Raw genomic sequence first — 20,337 nt, forward strand, 5'->3', positions numbered from 1 at the left:
CCTTTATATCCTGGATCCTTTATATCCTGGATCCTTTATATCCTGGATCACTTTATATCCTGGATCCTTTATATCCTGGATCCTTTATATCCTGGATCACTTTATATCCTGGATCCTTTATATCCTGGATCACTTTATATCCTGGATCACTTTATATCCTGGATCACTTTATATCCTGGATCACTTTATATCCTGGATCACTTTATATCCTGGATCCTTTATATCCTGGATCCTTTATATCCTGGATCACTTTATATCCTGGATCACTTTATATTCTGGATCCTTTATATCCTGGATCACTTTATATCCTGGATCACTTTATATCCTGGATCCTTTATATCCTGGATCACTTTATATCCTGGATCCTTTATATCCTGGATCACCTTATATCCTGGATCACTTTATATCCTGGATCACTTTATATCCTGGATCACTTTATATCCTGGATCCTTTATATCCTGGATCCTTTATATCCTGGATCACTTTATATCCTGGATCCTTTATATCCTGGATCACTTTATATCCTGGATCACTTTATATCCTGGATCCTTTATATCCTGGATCACTTTATATCCTGGATCCTTTATATCCTGGATCCTTTATAGCCTGGATCACTTTATATCCTGGATCCTTTATATCCTGGATCACTTTATATCCTGGATCACTTTATATCCTGGATCACTTTATATCCTGGATCACTTTATAGCCTGGATCACTTTATATCCTGGATCCTTTACATCCTGGATCACTTTATATCCTGGATCCTTTATATCCTGGATCCTTTATATCCTGGATCCTTTATTTCTAAAGATGTCATTGCCATAGTAAATTTACTCTACAGCTAAGAAACTAACTAACATTGGTCCAATATCATACAGTAGTTACTTTGTGGTAGAGTATTTACTAATCTCGTATTTATTAAAATTGTACGTAATTCGATTAAGTTCTGGGAGGAGATGTATGTGATAAGATACTAGAACCAGAAGCGGGGCAGTAGCTCAACCCCCTTTGATCTGCAAGTCTATGGGCCAAATGTCCCTTCCCCTTTGTAAATTCTAATGATGCCCACACCTGCTATATTGTGATTTGTCCAACTAATCAGTGACTAAAAACTAGCGCTCCAGAACAACTGTTGCTCGTTAGTGTTTGCATCAAAAAGTCTTTGGCAGACGCTACAATACCCTTTATGTTACATAGTAAGTACTTCATCTCTTGTGGATAGACTAACATGGGTCAAAGACAAAGCATTTGACAGGTGACACAGTGTAGACAGTGTCTGAGGACTGGGTACAGCAGCTAACTGTGGTACCTTAACTATCATAGTGCCAGATGATATGAACGATCCATTGCCCCTAAAACAGGAACAGACCTCCATCTATTTAAAGCTAGAATCCTTAATGGTGAAACTGCCACGTCCGTTTGCGATATTACAATAACAAAGTAATTACTGCAAACAACTAACACAGTTTTTCCCCTCGGACATCATTGCAGACGTGACAGAACAGCAGCATGCCAGTATATGTATTGCAAAAAAATTATTGATGAGCGACACTCCCCCAGCACTCCCCACCTCCGCCAGCACTCCTCACCTCCCCCAGCACTCCCCACCTCCCCCAGCACTCCCCACCTCCCTCAGCACTCCCCACCTCCCTCAGCACTCCCCACCTCCCCAGCACTCCCCACCTCCCCCAGCACTCCCCACCTCCCTCAGCACTCCCCACCTCCCCAGCACTCCCCACCTCCCCCAGCACTCCCCACCTCCCTCAGCACTCCCCACCTCCCCAGCACTCCCCACCTCCCCCAGCACTCCCCACCTCCCTCAGCACTCCCCACCTCCGCCAGCACTCCTCACCTCCCCCAGCACTCCCCACCTCCCCCAGCACTCCCCACCTCCCTCAGCACTCCCCACCTCCCCCAGCACTCCCCACCTCCCTCAGCACTCCCCACCTCCCCCAGCACTTCCACCTCTGCTTCGTCTACAAAACAATAACAACGTTTGAGGGGCGGTCAGTGGCGCTGTTTCCCCTACTGCGGATTCCATCTTTAAATGGAAATTTAAGTGTTGGGAAATGTGTTTTCCCCGTATGATGATTGCTCCTATAGCAGCTCTAACAGCTTGCTGAGTGAGGGGGGGAAGTCTGATTCATCCATCAGCCAGTGTGTCACCATATTTGACGCATTTCCGAACGGAGCTGCAGTGCTTGGCTTGAACACACTCCAGCAAACAAAATCCTGGAACTGTTTCCTCTCCAAATGAAAAATGACATTGGCATCTCCGACCCTGGCCGGTGGCACAACATTGCACTACAGCCGATGCCCACGCAGAGGGGTCCAATTTTTACCACCCTTTCTGGGGAGAAAAGCGAAGCTGGCAGATGCACTGATAAAGTCCAGAATGTGTGGTATCTCTTTGCATCTTCAAAAAATTCACTCTGTATCGTCTATTGTCTCACTTCTGAAAAGGGCAGCCACTGACACCGACAGACCTGTGATAAGCACTAATAACAACAGGCTACAGGAACATAGGAGCTATTCTGGAGCACAGATGCTTTGGAGAAGTAACAACAAGACGTCCTTTCACAGAATAGATGTGTAAACAAATAGACTTGGACAGATCTTGAGGATCTTGAGCCCCACGTAAGCAGAACATACAGGAATAGAAAAGGTTCATGACCGTATAATAGCAGTGTAATAACAGTATCATTTCAGTGTACAGGAAGACAGATGGAGGGAGAGTGTAAAAAGGCCTGTTAGATCCCTGCTCAGTGTGAATCTATACTCCCCTTCGCCTCCCTACACTCCCCACCAAGCCCCAACACGGGGTTCTCTTACTGACATCACACGTCAACGTAAAGCTGGGTTGCTCCATAGCAATGGAGGATAATGGTTGTGTTTATGAAGACCTATTTTAGCTTTGCGTAGGTCGACAGACACTATCTCCATGCACTGATAGGACTGCGGCATTGCTCTGTGTTTTAGACAGCAAGGTTCTCTGATCGTCTGCATTCCTATGTGTGTGTTTACTACACTTTTCCCTCGGATAGAAAGAGAGTGAGAGGAGAAAACAACAGAGCGAGAGAAGGAAAATGGTGAGACGCTTTCCTTTTAAATGAGACAAAATGTTTGCAGCTCTCTGTTCCAAGGGGCTACAGAAGGATACATTAAGCAATCACAACCTTAAAGGGAAGGCTAGGGCTCTGCTGGCTAAACACACACACACAGCGAGAGTTACAACATTTACTGGCTAATCAGTCATCCACAGGCTTGGTAGATGGTCGAGAGAGAGCCCTGTATGTCCAGATCAGTGGATGTTCAATGATATGGAATGAAGGAAGGAATGGTTCCTCTGCCTGTTCTCCTTCAGTGGCATCACACAAAGCCATACAGAGAACCGTACAGAGAAGCTACAGAGAACTGTGCAGAGAACCTACAGAGAACCAAGACAACCTACAGAGAACCAAGAGAACCTACAGAGAACCAAGAGAACCTATAGAGAACCAAGAGAACCTACAGAGAACCAAGAGGACCTACAGAGAACCAAGAGAACCTGCAGAGAACCAAGAAAACCTACAGAGAACCAAGAGAACCTACAGAGAACCAAGAGAACCTACAGAGAACCAAGAGAACCTACAGAGAACCAAGAAAACCTACAGAGAACCAAGAGAACCGTGCAGTTAGGAGGTGACAGTAACAGAGACACATGCATCCCTCTTCTCTCATCCCCCCTTCCCTCCATCCCTCCTCTCCCTCTCCCCCTCCTCCCCCCCTCTCCCCCTCCCTCTTCCTCTCCCTCTCCCCTCCCCTCCCTCTCTCCATGGTCCACCCACCCACTCTGTTCCAACTCAACAGAGCATAATATACAAGCTGAATCTCCAGCCTCCCCCAACCCTGTGTGTGTGTGTGTGAGTGCATTTTGTGTGTGTGTTTGCATGTTCAACCAGCATCAACTGTGTGGTTCTGTCAATACACAGGCATCTCTCTCTCTCTCTCTCTCTCTCTCTCTCTCTCTCACACGCAAACAATGAGAGAATAGCAGCACCGTACAGGCAGTTACCACTGCTTACATGGTCTACCCTTACACTACAACCTCTTACTCACCGCCTCCGAGTCTTCCAATCCATGTAGGTACAGATTATCATACATGGAGGTTTGATATTCCAACAAGCACCTCTTGCGAATTGACAAAAATAGCAAGGATGGCTTGAAGCACCAGCACCAGAGATGGATTAACAGGGGTTACATTCCCTCTAGATAGAAAACAACAACACCAAAGCAGAAATTAGAAACAGGTGGAGTTTTTCTTATTGTTCTCCTCCCTGAGCCTTGATGGTGAATTAGATGGTTTCCCCCTCTAGCTTAAAGAATTGTCCTTTTTTCCATAATCTTAATAAGGCAACGCAGAGGTTCAGTTATCCTCAGATGCTGCTGTCTAGATCCAGACCTGGCATTTTATCTCCCTTCCAAACAGAGAGTAGGAGAGGAGAGCCAACCATTCCTCAATCACAGGCTGATGACAGAGCAGGGAGGCAGGCTTCTGATTGGCTGCTTCATGCTCCAATCAGCTTGGAAGAGCATTCTCACTGACGGTGAATAAGGAAATGAGAGAAAAGGAGAGGAGATGAGGGAATAGGGAAGGAAAGGAGAAGAGGGGATAGGAAAGGAAGAGGAGAAGAGGAGGGTCTGTAGCTTGAGAGCAGCAGACTTTCCCCTCCACCTCTGACAGTGGTTTCTTGTATTTCTTTACCAGTGTCTAATACCCTGTGTTGTATTCTCTCCATCTCTCTCCCTTTCCCTCTTTACCTTTAGCCCCTCCCCTCTCTCTTTAACTCTATCCCCTCCCCTCTCTCTCTTTACCTCTATCCCCTCCCCTCTCTTTACCTCTATCCCCCTCCCCTCTCTCTTTACCTCTATCCCCTCCCCTCCCCTCTCTCTTTACCTCTATCCCCCTCCCCTCTCTCTCTCTTTACCTCTATCCCCCTCCCCTCTCTCTTTACCTCTATCCCCCTCCCCTCTCTCTTTACCTCTATCCCCTCCCCTCTCTCTCTTTACCTCTATCCCCCTCCCCTCTCTCTTTACCTCTATCCCCTCCCCTCTCTCTTTACCTCTATCCCCCCTCCCCTCTCTCTCTTTACCTCTATCCCCCTCCTCTCTCTCTCTTTACCTCTATCCCCTCCCCTCTCTCTTTACCTCTATCCCCTCCCCTCCCCTCTCTCTTTACCTCTATCCCCCTCCCCTCTCTCTTTACCTCTATCCCCCTCCCCTCTCTCTCTTTACCTCTATCCCCCTCCCCTCTCTCTTTAACTCTATCCCCTCCCCTCTCTCTCTTTACCTCTATCCCCTCCCCTCTCTCTCTCTTTACCTCTATCCCCTCCCCTCTCTCTCTCTTTACCTCTATCCCCTCCCCTCTCTCTCTTTACCTCTATCCCCTCCCCTCTCTCTCTTTACCTCTATCCCCCCTCCCCTCTCTCTCTTTACCTCTATCCCCCTCCCCTCTCTCTCTTTACCTCTATCCCCCTCCCCTCTCTCTTTACCTCTATCCCCCTCCCCTCTCTCTCTTTATCTCTATCCCCTCCCCTTTCTCTCTCTTTACCTCTATCCCCTCCCCTCTCTCTCTTACCTCTATCCCTCCCCTCTCTCTCTGTACCTCTATCCCCTCACCTCTCTCTTTACCTCTATCCCCCTCCCCTCTCTCTCTCTTTACCTCTATCCCCTCCCCTCTCTCTTTACCTCTATGACCTCCCCTCTCTCTTTACCTCTATCCCCTCCCCTCCCCTCTCTCTCTCTTTACCTCTATCCCCTCCTCTCTCTCTTTACCTCTATCCCCCTCCCCTCTCTCTTTACCTCTATCCCCTCTCTCTCTTTACCTCTATCCCCCTCCCCTCTCTCTTTACCTCTATGACCTCCCCTCTCTCTTTACCTCTATCCCCTCCCCTCCCCTCCTCTCTCTCTTTACCTCTATGACCTCCCCTCTCTCTTTACCTCTATCCCCTCCCCTCTCTCTTTACCTCTATCCCCTCCCCTCTCTCTCTTTACCTCTATCCCCTCCCCTCCCCTCCTCTCTCTCTTTACCTCTATCCCCCTCCCCTCTCTCTCTTTACCTCTCTCCCCTCTCTCTCTCTTTACCTCTATCCCCTCCTCTCTCTTTACCTCTATCCCCTCCTCTCTCTCTTTACCTCTATCCCCCTCCCCTCTCTCTTTACCTCTATCCCCTCCCCTCTCTCTTTACCTCTATCCCCCTCCCCTCTCTCTTTACCTCTATCCCCTCCTCTCTCTCTTTACCTCTATCCCCCTCCCCTCTCTCTTTACCTCTATCCCCTCCCCTCCCCTCCTCTCTCTCTTTACCTCTATCCCCCTCCCCTCTCTCTTTACCTCTATCCCCTCCCCTCTCTCTTTACCTCTATCCCCTCCCCTCTCTCTTTACCTCTATCCCCTCCCCTCTCTCTTTACCTCTATCCCCTCCCCTCCCCTCTCTCTTTACCTCTATCCCCTCCCCTCTCTCTCTCTTTACCTCTATCCCCTCCCCTCCCCTCCTCTCTCTCTTTACCTCTATGACCTCCCCTCTCTCTTTACCTCTATCCCCTCCCCTCTCTCTCTCTTTACCTCTATCCCCCTCCCCTCTCTCTTTACCTCTAGCCCCTCCCCTCTCTCTTTACCTCTATCCCCCTCCCCTCTCTCTTTACCTCTATCCCCTCCCCTCTCTCTTTACCTCTATCCCCTCCCCTCCCCTCCTCTCTCTCTTTACCTCTATGACCTCCCCTCTCTCTTTACCTCTATCCCCTCCCTCCTCTCTCTCTTTACCTCTATCCCCTCCTCTCTCTCTTTACCTCTATCCCCCTCCCCTCTCTCTTTACCTCTATCCCCCTCCCCTCTCTCTCTTTACCTCTATCCCCCTCCCCTCTCTCTTTACCTCTATCCCCTCCTCTCTCTCTTTACCTCTATCCCCCTCCCCTCTCTCTTTACCTCTATCCCCTCCCCTCCCCTCCTCTCTCTCTTTACCTCTATCCCCTCCCCTCTCTCTCTCTTTACCTCTATCCCCTCCCCTCTCTCTTTACCTCTATCCCCCTCACCTCTCTCTTTACCTCTATCCCCTCCCCTCTCTCTCTTTACCTCTATCCCCCTCCCCTCTCTCTTTACCTCTATCCCCCTCCCCTCTCTCTCTTTACCTCTATCCCCCTCCCCTCTCTCTTTACCTCTATCCCCCTCCCCTCTCTCTTTACCTCTATCCCCTCCCCTCTCTCTCTCTTTACCTCTATCCCCTCCCCTATCTCTTTACCTCTATCCCCTCCTCTCTCTCTTTACCTCTATCCCCCTCCCCTCTCTCTTTACCTCTATCCCCTCCCCTCCCCTCTCTCTCTCTTTACCTCTATCCCCTCCCCTCTCTCTTTACCTCTATCCCCCTCACCTCTCTCTTTACCTCTATCCCCTCCCCTCTCTCTTTTTATTTTCCTCTGTCATAAGGTGGCTTGCTGAAGAGGCGAGAGAGTGTGTGTGTTTGTATGTGTGTGTGTGAGGATCTCCTGACCTAATCACCCAGGTTTAACAACCCCTCCCGCCACACACACACACTGTCACATCATTCACACACACAGCATCATGCCATACATGAATCATTACATATCAAATTGGATCTTGACCCATGCTGATCCTCAGTGTTGCTCCTCACAGTGTTGATCCTCACAGTGTTAAACATCAGTGTTGATCCTCACAGTGTTGATCCTCACACTGTTGATCCACACAGTGTTGATCCTCACAGTGTTGATCCTCACAGTGTTGATCCACACAGTGTTAATCATCACAGTGTTGATCCTTACAGTGTTGATCCTCACAGTGTTGATCCTCACAGTGTTGATCCACAGTGTTAATCATCAGTGTTGATCCTCACAGTGTTGATCCTCACAGTGTTGATCCTCACAGTGTTGATCCTCACAGTGTTGATCCTCACAGTGTTGATCCTCACAGTGTTGATCCTCACAGTGTTGATCCTCACAGTGTTGATCCTCACAGTGTTGATCCTCACAGTGTTGATCCACACAGTGTTAATCATCACAGTGTTGATCCTTACAGTGTTAATCATCACAGTGTTGATCCTCACAGTGTTGATCCTCACAGTGTTGATCCTCACAGTGTTGATCCACACAGTGTTAATCATCACAGTGTTGATCCTTACAGTGTTCCAATACCCAGGTTCTGTGTTATTCCATCTTCATGGACCCACTGGGACCATAAAACACCCAACATGCAGTCTACAGATTCACTAGGTCATTAGAATTGGAAGGGATCAAAGGGTCAAGAAAAACATGTAACATAAAAGACAAATGAATGTGTATAGACTAATCTCATGTGATACACAATTAGAAATAAATCTAATTTTATTTTATAATGACGCAATATATTCATGGTATATTTTTGGTCATTTCTGATTCCATTTCTAGAAACGTATAGATTTTCAAACAAGTGTTTCCCTTTGCTTTAATCAAGTTAAATGGCAGTGAAACACATCACATTGTGTGGGTTCCTTTCTAAAGGCATGGTGGAAGACTGGAGCAATATCGCCCTCTAGTGATGAAGAGACTTACAGCAGGTGCAACTGCTACAAACTGGCCATCCTCTAGTCCAGGGTCTCTCAAAGTCGGTCCTGGGGCCCCCCCTGGGTGCATGTTTAGTTTTTCCCCAGCACTACACAGCTGATTCAATTGATCAAAGCTTGATGATGAGTAGGTCATTTTAATCAGATGTGTAGTGCTGGGGGGGTTCAGTGGTTCTTCAACATTTTTAGCTCGAGAACAAAATGAGAAATTGACAGTCCTCCTGTGAGCCAAATCATCCTCCAACAACCCAAATTAAGAAGAAATAATGTGTGATCACATGCCCAGGGCCCCACTTTGGGTCCTGACCCATAATTGAAAAACCCCTGCACTAGTTTGAAAATATAAAAAATTACACTCGGACAGGTTTGAGTCTCTCCTACCCCACCCTTTTAAGATACTGGGAGTGTCCATCCATTCCACCCCCCCCCCCCCCCCCACCTCTGTGGTAAACCCCTGAGATCCACCCCCCCACCTCTGTGGTAAACCCCTGACATCCACCCCCCACCTCTGTGGTAAACCCCTGACATCCACCCCCCCCCCCCTCTGTGGTAAACCCCTGAGATCCCCCCCCCCACCTCTGTGGTAAACCCCTGACATCCACCCCCCCCACCTCTGTGGTAAACCCCTGACATCCACCCCCCCACCTCTGTGGTAAACCCCTGAGATCCCCCCCCCACCTCTGTGGTAAACCCCTGAGATCCACCCCCCCACTTCTGTTAACTTATAGCAATGGCATAAAAGGGATAATCAACGCAGGGCTCTATGCGTTCACTGGAAAATAATGCAACCCTGTGGAAGGTCAGCTCCACCCTGCTAGAGCGTCGTGGAACACACTTTCCACGTCGTCCATTATTTTCCATAGAACGCATAGCCCCTCATTGATTATACCTTACATAATACATACAGACTATAAAGAACAGCTAAAACCACCTAGAACTTAAAAGTAGAGTTGAGCTGAACGAACAGTATTCTAAGGTGTGAGATTATATGGCCTATGTTCAGTAGTATCTAGAAGCAGGCAGCAGAGAGCATTCATGCACTACAGATGTCCAGGGAGAGAAACCTTGCTGACTGTACTATAATATATTTATATCAGATCTGAATTAGAGTTCAAAATCAATTAGATTTTCAAAAGGGTAAGGATTTTGTTGTCAATGCACTCTATGAGATGTCAATGTAAGGGAGAGTGGGGTAAGTTGAGCCAAAGGGGTGAGATTCTAGACGATTCTGTGATTCCAACTTGTGGCAACAGTTTGGGGAAGGCCCTTTCCTGTTTCAGCATGACAATGTCCCTGTGCACAATGCGAGGTCCATACAGAAATTATTTGTTGAGATCGGTGTGGAAGAACTTGACTGGCCTGCACAGAGCCCTGACCTCAACCCCATCGGACACCTTTGGGATGAACTGGAGGGTGAGGAGGGGGTAAGGAGAGGAGGTGAAAGGGTGAGAAGTGGGAGAGCTGTGTCCATAGCCTCATGAAGAAGAAACTCATGAATAAACTGTTCCAGAGTTCAGCCAGGCGATCTACGAAAGAGGGATTAGCCGTAGAAATCATCTCCAGGTAATCAGTTCCCTATAGCTGCTGACACTATAACTGAAAGAAAAAAAATAGGCTAACTGGATGGCTTTATTTAAGACATTGTCTAAGTCCCAAATGGCACCCTATTCCCTATATAGTGCACTACTTTCGACCGAGCCCTATGGGCCCTGATCAAAAGTAGTACACTATGTAGGAGGGAATAGGGTGTCATTTGGGACACATATATTGTGATTTAGAAAGGAATTTACATCTCGGGCAACATTCAGTGAATTCAGACAAGCTTCGCTGCTTCGCTTCACCCCAAAATGTGATTTATTTCGGTGGTGAATAAATGTTGAGGCCCATTCAATTAGAAGATCTAAATATGAACCCTCCCATCCCAACTTAGACAGTCATGGATGTAACCTTTGAGCCCCAGAAAAATCATGGCTGGAAGTTTCTGTCCGGTACCTAGGATGAGATAAATAATCTCATCTCAGTGCAGAAGACTTGAAAGTGTCAGAGATGACCGGAGTATAGTCACTACTGAATTAGGAGCTGCAGAGAGTAGAGAACAGTAGAGTAGTACTTTATTGATCCCATCTTTGGAATGTGTTTTATTTTATTTTTTATTTTATTTCACCTTTATTTAACCTGGTGGCCAGTTGAGAACAAGTTCTCATTTACAACTGCGACCTGGCCAAGACAAAGCAAAGCAGTGCGACAAAAACAACACAGAGTTACACATGGAGTAAACAATAAACAAGCCAATAAACAAGTCATCACAATAAACAAGTCAATGACACAGTAGAAAAAAAGAAAGTCAATATACAGTGTGTGCAAAAGGCATGAGGAGGTAGGCAATAAATAGGCCATAGGAGCGAATAATTACAATTTAGCAGATTAACACTGGAGTGATAAATGAGCATATGATGATGCGCAAGTATAAATACTGGTGTGCAAAAGAGCAGAAAAGGAAATAAAATAAAAATAGTATGGGGATGAGGTAGGTAGATTGGGTGGGAAATTTACAGATGGACTATGTACAGCTGCAGCGATCGGTTAGCAGCTCAGGTAGCTGATGTTTAAAGTTGGTGAGGGAAATAAAAGTCTCCAACTTCAGCGATTTTTGCAATTCGTTCCAGTCACTGGCAGCAGAGAACTGGAAGGAAAGGCAGCCAAATGAGATGTTGGCTTTGGGGATGATCAGTGAGATATACCTGCTGGAGCGCGTGCTACAGGTGGGTGCTGCTATGGTGACCAGTGAGTGGAGATAATGGGGGACTTTACCTAGCAGGGTCTTGTAGATGACCTGGAGCCAGTGGGTTTGGCGACGATTATGAAGCGAGGGCCAGCCGACTAGAGCATACAGGTCGCAGTGGTGGGTGGTATAAGGTGATTTGGTAACAAAACGGATGGCACTGTGATAGACTGCATCCAGTTTGCTGAGTAGAGTAATGGAAGCTATTTTGTAGATGACATCGCCGAAGTCGAGGATCGGTAGGATAGTCCGTTTTACTAGGGTAAGTTTGGCGGCGTGAGTGAAGGAGGCTTTGTTGCGAAATAGAAAGCCGATTCTAGATTTAACTTTGGATTGGAGATGTTTAATATGAGTCTGGAAGGAGAGTTTACAGTCTAACCAGACATCTAGGTATTTATAGATGTCCACATATTCTAGGTCGGAACCGTCCATGTTGGTGATGTTAGTCGGGCAGGCAGGTGCGGGCAGCGAACGTTTGAAAAGCATGCATGACTCACTACTTAACAGAACCAAATACTGAACAGGAATGTCTTTAATACTGTAGTGTACAATAATAGAACTGGTTGGCTGTCAGACAGAGTTAGCTAGTGATGCGGAGTGTGGAACTACTGTTCATTCAGTCTATGACTCAATAATACCACCTCAGATCAACTAAAGTCAGCCTGCTACCATGGAATCACATGGGATGGGATTATCTCATCATTTACAGTATTGTTGGTACACCCCGCAAAGACGCAATGTAATTTCAGTCTGTTAACGTCCCCTTTTCTTTATTTCAGTAAAGACTGGGTTGTCGTGAGCTAAAAACATGTTCCTGGGACAGAGCCCAGAATAAGAGACGCGATCAGGGTCATAGGTCAGATTGGAACACGTCATTTTCCCATAGAACTTGAATTACTCATTGTAATTCTATGACTATCCCATCATAAAGCCAACATTGAACATCTGGATACAGGAAACTCATGTGCCACTGTTCAACACAACATCTGGGGGTGAGAGATGAACACACTAAATGCTGCTGCATCGCTTGACAGTCTGAATAATTTCACCTTTTCACGAATGTGTCCATTATCTCTCCTCTCTCTTGACTCTGTCTTCTCTAGCTCGATTCTTTCTCCTCATTCAGCCTCTCTCAGAAACCTCTCAGAAACACTCCATCCTTCCCTCATTACTCTCAACCCTCTCTTTCTGTCCCTAACACCCTCCAGACACCATTCTCTTCTGTGAGGAGATTACTGTCCAAACACACAGTTCAGAGCAACCCCTGGTCTGAACAGGCTGTGGAGTTGGGTACATTTTTAAGATCACACAAGATCTGCATCTCTAGACTGTCATGCTCATCCCTGACTAACCCTAACACCTTAAACGCACACATCAGTAGAAATCCACTTTTTCAAGCTGAAAGAAGATGGGCACAGCTTACCCATGATTCTGCACAATGATGTAAGTCAATAAGTCATCGTTATAGTCAAAGTATGATATATTTGGGCTTGAAGTGACAAAACCGTACTGCCCTCTTTGTGCATATTCATGCCAATGAAGTGTCTATTCCTATGAAATGATGTTCAAATCATTTTTTGCCCATGTTTCTTTTTAGGGCTGGGTTTTATTTGAATGGTACCACCCACCAGCATGGCACAGTTTATTATTCAGAAACACCTGAAAAATGTGTGAGTCACGACTGAGTTGAGCAACATAATAGATTGTCTTTATCTACAGGAAATAATATGGTTCAATGAAGATTGTTCACTTAGGGCGTTTACCATTGGAAAAAATTGTCAGTTCCGGTCTACAAAACGGGTGGGTCTCCCATAGACACCAACGCAATAGCAGCTGGGTCTGGTCTACTTAGTTCACTGACTTTCATTGAACCAGAAAAAAAACGGCGAGTGGGGTGTCTCGCTTCCTCTTCTGTCTCTGGTACTTGGCTGCCTGAGCCATGGAGCAAATTAAAATAGGGGTCAACGTTAATAATCTTTGGATGCCGACAGCAGTCGCACCATTGGAAGACAGCTTGGACTGTGGCCTACAAAAGCCTATTCCTGCTCTTTTCCCTTGATCCATCAAACACATTTGGTGTGTCATCATAGTGGTTTATGACTTGTGGTCAGACTCGCTCAGGTGGAACAAATGTACATTTGCGCCTTTTTTCAATGCTGATTTTAATGTCATTGATAAAACAGACAAGTGTGAAATATTTTTTCCCGTGTAACAGTTGTTAAAGTACTTTGTGGATTTTACCAGGTTCATATAAATACTATAGCATGTTGATTTGTTATTATGCATGCCTGCATCCTGGGAATAGGGGAGTGTGTACAGTCGTGGCCAAAAGTTTTGAGAATGACACAAATATTAACTTTCACAAAGTCTGCTGCCTCAGTTTGTATGATGGCAATTTGCATATACTCCAGAATGTTATGAAGAGTGATCAGATGAATTGCAATTAATTGCAAAGTCCCTCTTTGCCATGCTAATGAACTGAATCCCCCCCCAAAAAAAAATCCACTGCATTTCAGCCCTGCCACAAAAGGACCAGCTGACATCATGTCAGTGATTCTCTCGTTAACACAGGTGTGAGTGTTGACGAGGACAAGGCTGGAGATCACTCTGTCATGCTGATTGAATTCGAATGACAGACTGTAATCTTCAAAAGAAGGGTGGTGGTTGTAATCATTGTTCTTCCTCTGTCAACCATGGTTACCTGCAAGGAAACACGTGCCATCATCATTGCTTTGCACAAAAACGGCTTCACAGGCAAGGATATTGCTGCCAGTAAGATTGCACCTAAATCAACCATTTATCGGATCATCAAGAGCTTCAAGGAGAGCGGTTCAATTGTTGTGAAGAAGGCTTCAGGGCGCACAAGAAAGTCCAGCAAGCGCCAGAACCGTGTCCTAAAGTTGATTCAGCTGTGGGATCGGGGCACCACCAGTACAGAGCTTTCTCAGGAATGGCAGCAGGCAGATGTGAATGCATCTGCATGCACAGTGAGGCGAAGACTTTTGGAGGATGGCCTGGTGTCAAGAAGGGCAGCAAAGAAGCCACTTCTCTCCAGGAAAAAAATCAGGGACAGACTGATATTCTGCAAAGGTACAGGGATTGGCCTGCTGAGGACTGGGGTAAAGTAATTTTCTCTGATGAATCCCTTTTCCGATTGTTTGGGGCATCTGGAAAAAAGCTTGTCCGGAGAAGACAAGGTGAGCGCTACCATCAGTCCTGTGTCATGCCAACAGTAAAGCATCCTGAGACCATTCATGTGTGGGGTTGCTTCTCAGCCAAGGGAGTGGGCTCACTCACAATTTTGCCTAAGAACACAGCCATGAATAAAGAATGGTACCAACACATCCTCCGAGAGCAACTTCTCCCAACCATCCAGGAACAGTTTGGTGACGAACAATGCCTTTTCCAGCATGATGGAGCACCTTGCCATAAGGCAAAAGTGATAACTAAGTGGCTCGGGGAACAAAACATCGATATTTTGGGTCCATAGCCAGGAAACTCCCCAGACCTTAATCCCATTGAGAACTTGTGGTCAATCCTCAAGAGGCGGGTGGACAAACAAAAACCCACAAATTCTGACAAACTCCAAGTATTGATTATGTAAGAATGGGCTGCCATCAGTCAGGATGTGGCCCAGAAGTTAATTGACAGCATGCCAGGGCGGATTGCAGAGGTCTTGAAAAAGAAGGGTCAACACTGCAAATATTGACTCTTTGCATCAACTTCATGTAATTGTCAATAAAAGCCTTTGACACTTATGAAATGCTTGTAATTATACTTCATTATTCCATAGTAACATCTGACAAAAATATCTAAAGACACTGAAGCAGCAAACTTTGTGGAAATTCATATTTTTGTCATTCTCAAAACTTTTGGCCACGACTGTATTTACGTTTTGACCTGAGTGCTCGTGCTCACATCATTTTGATGCACTATGAGAGGTAGGCAAGCTTTTTCTGTTGTCTTCAGAAAAGTTTGATTCCTTTAAGCACAAAGTCATACACATAGTGTTTTGTTCATGAATAATGTTGCATATTTAGAGGTTACTCATAAGTGTATGGTATTGTTAAGATGTAATTGTACTTTTTAGGATAATATTAACATTCTGAATTCAACATGTGGTTACTAGCTAGCTATTGTATGTGTGAACGATGGCTAGCTCCTCTGATGATCCCAGTCCCTTGTATTGTGCGTCTATTATAGAAAGAGGCGACCATTCGCAGAACATATTTGCTCTATAAATGTGTTGTATTCTTTTGGATGCAGGTATGTGGTTTTATCTATGTAAAATACATGTTATGTGTTGATACATAATAAGGAGAGGCTGTACTCATTTTTTTATGAAAAAATCATTTTGATGCACTATGAGAGAAAGAGGCAACGATTCACATAACATATGTGCTCTACAAATGTTTTGTATTTTCTTTTGGATGCAGATGCAGAGAGTGAATTCTGATTCATTAAAACAACCTGATCTCCAAAGGCCACGTCTGTAGTCTCAATCAACCACACACAACGCAGAGTTACAACGCAGAGTTACAACACCGATTACATCCGCAAACATCCTTTCTGAATTTAAAAGTAATCCTCAAAGTAATCATCTAGTTTTTCAAAAGTATCTGTAATCTGATTACAATGTTTTTGCTGGTAACGTAACGCATTAGTTGCCGTTTTTTTGTAATCCCTTACATGTAACAGATTACATGTCATCCGTTACTCTCCAACCCTGATGATAATAGAGAACACAGATTATAGCTATATGATAATGTCCGTGCGTATATCCAAAATATCAATGACTTCTGCAATCCGGACACAGTTTCACTGGAATTAACAAACCGCAAGAGTCAGACAAACGTCAACCCTCAACATGTCAACCGCTAATATAGGCACAGTTTAGCAGAGACTCGTCTCTTGGTAGTGTTTTTCTGAAACGGTGCTCACATAACTTTTATTAGCTAGCTAAGGTTAACATGATAGCTAGTTACAGTGACAGCTGTCAGTCAGAGCCCTATTTGATGTTATTTCTCTGCTACACGTAGAGATCAACACACTGTTCCCACCCTCAATGCCTGAATACGTATTAGCAGCCTGCGTCTGTCTTCGAGGTGGAACCGAATAAGAATTTCCGCTCTAGGACAGGAATTACTCATAAGTGCAGCAACTTTCTCTGAGGTGGGCCATTAAAGATTCAATCTGGGATTTGTTTTTCAGCAAAACAGTAGCATTGAAATGACCATTGAACAGATTCCCAGATCCCAGATTGCACCATTAAGTAGATCCTCAGTAAATCCCCCGCTGGAAAGAGTCACTAGGCACTTCTGGCAGATGTTGCCTCTAACATCCATCTATATAGTGTTATGAGGGCAAACTGAGGAAGGTCAGCCAGGCAGCAGTGCAGGATATCTCTCTGTGTGAGTGTGTGTGTGCGTGCTGTGTATTTTTAATGAATAATGCATGCCTTGTCTACCTAGATGACCTGTGAGAAGCTGTCTTTTCCCTCCAACCTTATGCCTCAACGGGGCACACACGTATTATACCAGTTCCCCATACAGATTCTTCTGTAATTGGCAAACAGCATGAGATGCCTGTCTGCAAGACAGAACTGGATAAGCATTTACCATTTCAGAGATAAATAAACTGTGCTCTACTTCCAATTCAAAGACGTAAATGATTAATAGTGTATCATTTAAGTAGGATATGGTGAACATAGAATGAGGAAGACTAAGACTCTCTGCCTATCCAGACCGCATCTACGACCTGAAATACCACAGTATGCAGAGTAACCATTCAAACAGCACATGACTACAGTGACCTATATATAAAGTAGATTAAATACATTTGTATAGCAAACACATTGAATGATCCAACCTCTTTGTAACATACACTGAGTGTACAAAACATTAAAAACAGCTGCTCTTTCCATGACATAGACTGACCAGGTGAAAGCTATGATCCCCCACTTGTGAAATCCACAAAAAATCAGTGTAGATGAACGGGAGGAGGCAGATTAAATAAGGATTTTTAAGCCTTGAGACAATTGAGACATGGATTGTGTATGTGAGCCATTCAGAGGTATAAATAGGCCTTTGAACAGGGCATGGTAGTAGGTTCCAGGCACACCGGTTTGTGTCAAGAACTGCAACGCTGCTGGCTTTTTCAAGCTCACCAGTTTCCTGTGTGTATCAAGAATGGTCCACCACCCAAAGGGCATCGAGCCAACTTGACACAACTGTGGGAAACATTGGAGTCAACATGGGCCAGCATCCCTGTGGAATGCTTTCGACACCTTGTAGAGGCTGTACTGAGGGCAAAAGGGCAGATGCAAATCAATTTTAGGAAGGTGTCCTTAATGTTTTGTACACTCAGTGTATAACGTAATATGTAACACTTGACCATAGCCCCCCTTATGTATGCATTCATTAAGCCTTATAAACAACTGCGCAAGACTTCATAACATCCTTCATAGTCAGCCATAAGTGTCAGCAAATCTCTGGACATACTATCTCTGAAAATCTGTCATGTATTTTGTTCATGTCAATTATCTCATCCAAACTTTGAACCTGATTTGTTAAGCTTTACAGACACACAGACACACGCTAGCTAGCCTGTGATAGACCAGCCCCCTGACAGAGAGATAGAGAAGCAGAACAAAGGTAGGCAATAACATTCAGGTGTCCTTGTGTTGTTGAATAGCCTTGATGGAAGCCAGTTCCCTAGGCAACCCATTAGTTTGGATGTCACAGTCCAGCAGCAAATGGTCTCCTCTGTATTACGGAATAATAGTTTTACACCGAAGGACTATTTTACATTTGTTATACAGTTGAACACAGGTGGTGAGACAACTATGACTATGTCCAGAACAATATGTCTCACTCATTCATAAAAAAGAATACATGAATGGTAGTGAATACAGAGAGTGAATACAGAGATAATGAGAGGAAGTGAATTCCCAATCACACTCAAATCAAGGCCACTGGCTCCCCTGCAACAGAGGTGACAACCCCATGTTGAAGAAATATTGGTCTTGTTGACCGTTCTCTTATTCCAGAATAATTTAAGCATTCAGAATGTTTCATTCGGACAATACATTTTCTACAGGGTGTAGTACAGACAGTATGCGACTGTTAATTGGATAACAACTGGTTGTGGATTACAAGAGCAGTCACTGCTGAAAAACTATCAGCAAATATGGTTTATAGTATAGTGCATAGCCTGTTTTGGACAAACATAGAGAGTGTAGTGGGATTTGTGCCCCGATACAATTTTTGCTCCTGACTGTGTAGTAATGCTGTAATTACTCTCGCAACAACATTGTGATAGCACGTTGTTACATAGGGATGTATTGTAATTGAGTAGTAATGTAGTTACCCATCTGTCTCTCTCACCTGTCTGAGGATGAAGCTGGTGGAGTTGGTGCTCCCGTCAGACCTCTTTAGCCGACTGCGTCTGGAGTAGGTCCCTCTATTCACCTGAGTAGGTACAGCCAGAAACACACACATCATTCTCACTGTCACTCACTTTGCAGCACGACAACAAGGGCACCATAAGGACCACTGGGGCCCCACAGGTGATCAGGTGCCTGGGTATAGCCTGTCCCTATTGGTTGCATTTCCATCCTGTCTGTAAAGGTGTAGCCTGCTGTCCACTTCCGGCTGACACCTGAAGACTAATGCCTAAGCTTTAGCTCAGCTTGTGACCTTTCATAAGAACTAAGGATGTAACTTCATTGCAGAAAAAATACACCTGCATCACATTTGATTTCTGCCTAACTTAAAAACAAGTGTGTCGTTTTTTAGAACCTATATATTACATGTTTACTATTTGTTGTAAGATGTTAAATATGTAAGATGGTGTAATATTTTGGTATAAGGCTATAAAACTAGGTCATGTGTTCAGTCAGTCTGCCCTTCATAAATGGATTCCAGCTACATGGATGAATTATTAAATACCCTATTTCAAACCACATCAATCAAATTCACATACCATCTGCTAAACTTCACACTGAACACGACTACATCACATACATTGAAGTTTATGATGTACCATGGATTATTGAGCGTTGTTCACAAATGTGAGAAAATAAAGAAACTAGCCTATTAATAAATAAATATATAGCCAACATGAATCTGTAACTAACTTTCTGAAGGTAGGTAGCCTCATAGAGAATGCTTTCCCCATTTTGGTGCAGTGGAGTTGGTAGTCATCCCACACGATAATGTTAATTACACAATGTGCAAAATGTGAATTGAACACATGTTTTATTAACAGCAGTAAGAGAACAGAGTCAGAAACCTATAGAGCAGAGTATCTGCTCTGTTGCGGTGCTTTACCTTCTGGAGTCCATCGCCTGCACCGTGACGGGTGTAGATGTGCCGGGACATGTCGGCTAGTTCGTCGGTCCAGGGGGGAGGCTGCCTCTCTGTCCCGGTCCATGGCAACTGCTGTTGCGGTTGTTGAGTTGGTTCCTCCAGCTTTGCACTGTTGCTTACAAACCGTCAACAGAGAGAGGAACGATACGATACAGTGCTATCTTGGTAAAACAGTAAGTGTGAATGAACCAACCGGTATCTGTTTGCGCGCGTGCAGTAGTGCTACTCTGTGCTGCTGTTGTAGGTTCCGCTCCAGATGTGCACGCGCAACTGGCACGCTCTTGGCTGCTGAGCTCTGCCTCCCGCATCATCCATCGTGCTGACCATTTACATTATGTCAATGGCTCTATCTGTCATTCTCATCTGGAGAATGTATTGATGTTTCTAGTGACATCAGCTTCTTACATTACAGTTTTGTTCTATTACAGATTTATATATTATGTATGTATTTCCTTTTGACCTTGGCACAACCTCTGCGGGTCTGTACATATATATTTGGAATGAAAATAATGTAACAATTTACCCAAGAATGAAATATGAAAACAAGAAATCCTGTTGAAATGTATTTTGGGAATTGATAAGACAATAAAACTATTGTC

The 20,337-nt window shown here is 44.8% G+C and overlaps 1 protein-coding gene across 3 annotated transcripts in view; it reads right to left on the reverse strand.

Moving 5' to 3' along the window:
• Positions 1-20,055, reverse strand: part of LOC115155601 (voltage-dependent L-type calcium channel subunit beta-4) — a 72,556-nt gene extending 52,501 nt beyond the window's left edge. Inside the window, exons 1-2 of one of the 3 annotated variants that reach the window (XM_029702371.1) lie at positions 19,700-20,055; positions 18,755-18,838 (exon numbers count right to left, since the gene is read on the reverse strand). In XM_029702371.1, coding sequence (XP_029558231.1) covers positions 18,755-18,838; positions 19,700-19,750 — 135 coding nt within the window. In that variant the 5' untranslated portion in view covers positions 19,751-20,055. Of the gene's footprint in view, positions 1-4,098; positions 4,472-18,754; positions 18,839-19,699 lie in introns of those variants that run through there. The other 2 variants (XM_029702370.1, XM_029702372.1) reach the window with 2 other exon arrangements.
• Positions 20,056-20,337: the final 282 nt, after the last annotated feature.

Source organism: Salmo trutta, chromosome 20 (genome assembly GCF_901001165.1).
Source record: "Salmo trutta chromosome 20, fSalTru1.1, whole genome shotgun sequence".
Lineage (NCBI taxonomy): Eukaryota > Metazoa > Chordata > Actinopteri > Salmoniformes > Salmonidae > Salmo > Salmo trutta.